Raw genomic sequence first — 5185 nt, forward strand, 5'->3', positions numbered from 1 at the left:
CCGCACGGGGGCTCCCTGGCGCGCGCTCTGCCGGGGCCGGGGCCGGGGCCGGGGCGCGAGCTCAGAGCTCCCCGCACTGGCTACGCTGCGGCCACCCGGGGTTCCTGCTGCTGCTGGGGGACGCGCTCACGTCACTCCGGCAGCTCCAGCGCTGCCTTTGCCTCCCCGCGCGCGGCACTCGGGGGCAGAGCCCGGCCGGGGGGGACGCGGGCGCCGGGGGAGCCGCTCTGCCCTACCTCTAACTTCGTGCGCGCGCGCGCGGGTCCTGGCTCCTCCCCGCGTATCCCGGCGGGGCGGCCGCGCTCCTCTCGCGAGAGTTTAGCAGAGTGCGTCCCCGGGACATCCGGGTTCCTCCCCGCGCTGCTTGGCCCGCCGGAGCCCGGAGGGAAGATGGCGGTGGAGTCGCGGGTCACGCAGGAGGAGATTAAGAAGGAGCCTGAGAAGCCCATCGACAGGGAGAAGGTACCGCGGGGCAGGGCCGCCCGGGGGCTGCGGCGGGGGCCGCGCCTGGGCGGTGCTGACGGTCTGTGTTTCCCCCTTGCAGACGTGCCCGCTGCTGCTGCGGGTCTTCACCACCAACAACGGGCGGCACCACCGCATGGACGAGTTCTCCCGCGGCAACGTGCCCTCCAGCGAGCTGCAGATCTACACCTGGTGAGCGCGGCCCTCCCGGGCCGGCCTGGCCCGGCCCTGAGCTGCAGCCCCCGCCCGTGTAGACCCGGCCGCCCGGGCTGTGTTCAGTCTCGCCGCTGGGCCGCAGCACACCCGGGCTCCAAAACTGCATAGCATCTGCCACGCCCTCATCTCCCGTAGAGGGCCCTGCACTGTAGGTGTAGGTGTAGGCATAGGCATAGGCATGTGTATTTTTATTAAAAACAGCCCGTGGCCGTAATAGCTAAACTTAGAAGGAAGAAGGCTGCTTTTGTCCTGCTATGATACTGCATCGTTTGCAGTCATAATGACTGGGAATCGCATTCCTAAGATTGGAACAAAGAATTTCATATGTAACTTAACTTTATAGGTCATTGCTAGAGATTCTGTATTTGACGTATCAACTGACTGCCTCAGACTTTCAAAGACCTATATGTTGGAATACTCTTCATTAATTTGATGTAAATACATAATACTTCTTACTTTAACACCCTTGTACATTTGAAATTCTTTAGTCCAAAGTGGGCCTAAGTAGGAGGGAGGGATAGCTCAGTGGTTTGAGCATTGGCCTGCTAAACCCAGGGTTGTGAGTTCAATCCTTGAGGGGGCCACTTTGGGATCTGGGGCAAAAATTGGTCCTGCTAGTGAAGGCAGGGGGCTGGACTCAATGACCTTTCAAGGTCCCTTCCAGTTCTAGGAGATTGGTATATCTCCAATTATTACCTTTATTACTTTGTCTTAAAAACTGGTTGTTTTGGCTGCCTGTAGTAACTAAGGCCATGTCTGCACTAGCACTTACCTTGGCAAAACTTTTGTTGACATACGTTTTGCCATCACGTGCGCAGCACTATGTTGGTGGGAGACACTCTGCTGCTTTTATTATGTCAACAGGTGAGCTCGCTCTCGTCTGCACAGAGCAGCTACGTGAGCAATCTTACAGCGGCGCAGCTGCATTGGTACAGCTATGCCGCTGTAAGCTTGTAAATGTAGAAATGGCCTAAGTTCCATGTCTCTTGAAGATACCAAAAAAGTTATCCCAAAATGTAGAGTATTGTATAGAAAGTGTGGTAGTAATTTTTGTGCTATGTTTTGCATACATTTCATGTGTCCAGTTTGCATGTGGTATTTTGTGTATTGTGGAGGTGTTATCTCTGGTGGCAACCAGTGTTCTTTATGAACTCTTTTTAGTTCCTTAAGTTTAGTTTGGAAAACTAGTTTGGCCCCAAAGTTGCCAGTTACTCTTGAAAAACATTATTTGTCTTCAACATTTGAAGAATGTCAAACTTAGTTATGTGTTGCTGATGCTGACTTGTGAATGAACTTTGTCTAAAACATCTTTGTCTCCAAACTTCTCATATAGCAAAATTTCCTTGAAACTTGTGACCTAGTTGAATAAACTAACTTTTGTTGTGAATAGGTTGGAGGCCCAGTCCTGCTGTATTCATTTTAATGGGAATTATTGACCCAAACCTGGTCATTGATGTCTGGGAAACTTTTGCCTTCAGCAGAAGCCAGATCAGGCTCAGTCATCACAGTGCCCTCTATTGACTGGTTGGAGCTAGAATGAACCCAAAAAAAAAATTTTTTTTTTTAGGTTTTAGTCCTGACTGTAACGGTAATTCTGTCTCCTGTCGGGGTAGTAAGCCTGATCTTCTTATAAGGTTGACTTTGACTTCCTCTATCATGTGTATGTATATTAAAAAAGCTTTCAAATGACAATTTATTACTTTATATTAGAAGCTTCAACTGAGATCAGGGCCCCTCTGCAGTAGATACCTTGCAACTACATAGTGATGATGGGTCCCCATTGTGAAGAATTTACAATCAAAATAGACTAGACAAAGGGTGGAGGGGAAACAGGTACGGTGAGGTGACTTGCCCAATGTCATAGTAGGTTAGTAGCAGAACCAGGATTAGAACTGAAATCAGTCCCAGTCCAGTGCCTTATCTACTTGACCATTTTGCCTCAAGTATTTAATTGGTGTCTTATGTCTTCAGATGTTTAGAGTAAGTCCTTGCTGTCAACAATAAAGCATGCTCAGAATGTTTTGAATAACTGGATTTTTTAGATTAAATACTTTAAAAATGGATCCTCATTGAAGCTTGTGAAGTGACTAACATGAAATGCATGGTACACGGAACTACAGAAGTATATAAAAAGCGTACACTGCCCAAATGTGAACTATATATTTCCTTGGTTTTACATGCTGTTTTTGTAAGTGATAGTACATAGTTAACAAACAATTGTCACTTATCTTAAACGGGGTTTGAAATTTTTATATATGAACCATCCTGATGAGTTGTCTTGTGTCTTCCTTTTTTTAAATCTAGGATGGATGCAACTTTAAAAGAGCTGACCAGTTTAGTGAAAGAGGTCTACCCAGAAGCACGGAAGAAGGGCACACACTTCAATTTTGCAATAGTTTTTACAGAACTCAAGAGACCCGGTTATAGGTAAATGACATTTCTTCTCCAGATTCATAGAATATTTCAGTCAGCAGAGCTGTAAACTGTTTTTATCAACACTTTTATTTAAAGTCTGATACAATCTAAAATCTAGTCCTAATAAAGAGAGAACTGCATGGTGGCTGCAATGCTTCCAAAGTTTCTTTTGTTTTTCCCAAAACAACGAACATGTGTTTGCCTAATCTGCTGGTCACCTCATAGGCAACCACTCAGGATATGTACCTGTAGCTTAGAGTGGAAATGGAAGGCTTGTTGTCTCAGGTGGTATGGGGAGTGACTAGATCCTCTATCTAATAAGTGCTTATGATTAGGGCCCACCACATTCACGGTCAAGTTCACGGTATAGGATTTTAAAAATAGTAAATTTCACGATTTCAGCAATTTAAATCTGAAATTTTGTAGTGTTGTAATTGTGGGGGTCCTGACCCAAAAAGAAGTTTGCGGGGAGGAAGGTCGCAAGGTTATTGTGTGTGGGGAGTGTGTGTTGCAGAACTGCTACCCTTACTTCTGCGCTGCTGCCTGCAGAGCTGGGCTGTGAGTGAGCAGCTGCCACTCTCCGGCTGTTGAGCTCTGAAGGCGGTGCAGAAGTAAGGATTTGCAATACTGTGACACCCCCTCCCTCCTTTAAAATAACTGTGAACCCCATGCAACTCCCTTTGGGGTCAGGGCCCCCAATTTGAGAACCCTGGTCTCTCCTGTGAAATCTGTATAGTGTAGGGTAAAAGCACACACAAGACCAGATTTCACAGTCCATGACACGTTTTTCATGCCTGTGAATTTGGAAGGGTCCTATTTATGATCTTAGGGCTGATATTTCTGTCATAATGGTCCTCTGTCAACCAGTGATGTAGGCATTCATTCATCAGTGACCAGTTAAAAGCCAGTGAATGTGTCCTGCTATGTCAGCTACAGTGTTTTCTTTACTAGTTTTGTTCCCTTTAACTTGACAGTTTTTTCTGAGCTAAAATTTAATGTAAGTTTACATAATTGTTCTATCCCCAGTTGTAGTGTTTCTCTAGTGAAGACAGAGCATGTGGAGTGTGCGGGGGTGCCACCTTTGTATTCAACTAGTTGAAAACAGCATGAGGGGAAAAATACTAAAACCATTCACTAGAAGATCGTATTTGGGCCTTAAATGAGTTTTCAGTTTAAAGAGAGGTGGACCCTTTGCCTCTAATTATTAATTTGCATTTCACTTCCTCCCTGCAGGGTGAAGGAGATTGGCAGCACAATGTCAGGCAGAAAGGGCACAGATGATTCCATGACTCTGCAGTCTCAGAAGTTCCAGATTGGAGACTACTTGGATATAGCAATTACTCCTCCAAATCGTGCACCGCCCCCATCAGGACGCATGAGACCATACTAAGTGACAAAGTGTTACTTTGTTTAAAACTGATCACGTATATTTCCCTTTGATAGTACTTGCTGCTTGAAACAGGCTCTTTTTTGTTTTTATTGCTAAGCAAGAACATCTGAGAACACACTTAAGCCTTGGAAACACTTTTAAATCTTTATTTTACTCTGTTTAGAAGAAAATATCTTTCAGCAGCTTCATAATCCTTTTCATAGTAGTTATGGTTTGAAAAGTAGGAATGTTCAGTGTTTCACAATCTCTAAAATATGAGCAGCATAACATAGAAGTGTTCTTTTTGTTCTGTTAGAAAGTGTCATGTTTGGAACAAATATATTGCTATGTCATCCAAAATTTAGTGTCTGTTTTTAAAGATTAAATCAGGTCTGCGTAATAAGTGCTTAATTAAACCGTTAATGTCAGGAGTTGTTTCAATAAATTGTGGCCTCTAAAATGAGGAGTGAAGCTTTCCTGGAATGACCCTGTAACTGACTCCTTTGTGGGATTAATAGAGTTAATGCCATGTTAACTCTGTGCAAAGTCATAAGAAAATTGGGCTTTAAGTCTATAATTTCATCTTTAGTGGTAAGTCTCTCTCAGCTGAGTGAGATTCAGGGAAAAGACATGGTATCTTCTAAAGTTATGTAGCTGTTTTTCAGATTGTAGAGAAACTGGCAAAACTGGTTAGCTAATTGATCTAAGACGTAAATACACCAC

At 44.9% G+C, this 5185-nt stretch overlaps 1 protein-coding gene across 1 annotated transcript; it reads left to right on the plus strand.

Moving 5' to 3' along the window:
• The first annotated feature begins 356 nt into the window (after window positions 1-356).
• Window positions 357-4945, plus strand: SAP18 (Sin3A associated protein 18). Its single transcript, XM_039519673.1, has 4 exons — window positions 357-462; window positions 545-654; window positions 2983-3105; window positions 4327-4945. Exons 1-4 carry the CDS (start codon window positions 391-393, stop codon window positions 4481-4483), a joined length of 462 nt encoding a protein of 153 aa, XP_039375607.1. The 5' UTR covers window positions 357-390; the 3' UTR covers window positions 4484-4945.
• Window positions 4946-5185: the final 240 nt, after the last annotated feature.

Source organism: Mauremys reevesii, linkage group 1 (assembly GCF_016161935.1).
Source record: "Mauremys reevesii isolate NIE-2019 linkage group 1, ASM1616193v1, whole genome shotgun sequence".
Taxonomy (NCBI): domain Eukaryota; kingdom Metazoa; phylum Chordata; order Testudines; family Geoemydidae; genus Mauremys; species Mauremys reevesii.

Coding starts and splice junctions, on each gene's coding strand:
- SAP18 (XM_039519673.1), top strand. CDS start 391: ATGGCGGTGGAGTCGCGGGTCACGCAGGAGGAGATTAAGAAGGAGCCT. Junction 655..2,982: donor GAGCTGCAGATCTACACCTG/GTGAGCGCGGCC, acceptor TTTTAAATCTAG/GATGGATGCAACTTTAAAAG. Junction 3,106..4,326: donor CTCAAGAGACCCGGTTATAG/GTAAATGACATT, acceptor TCCTCCCTGCAG/GGTGAAGGAGATTGGCAGCA.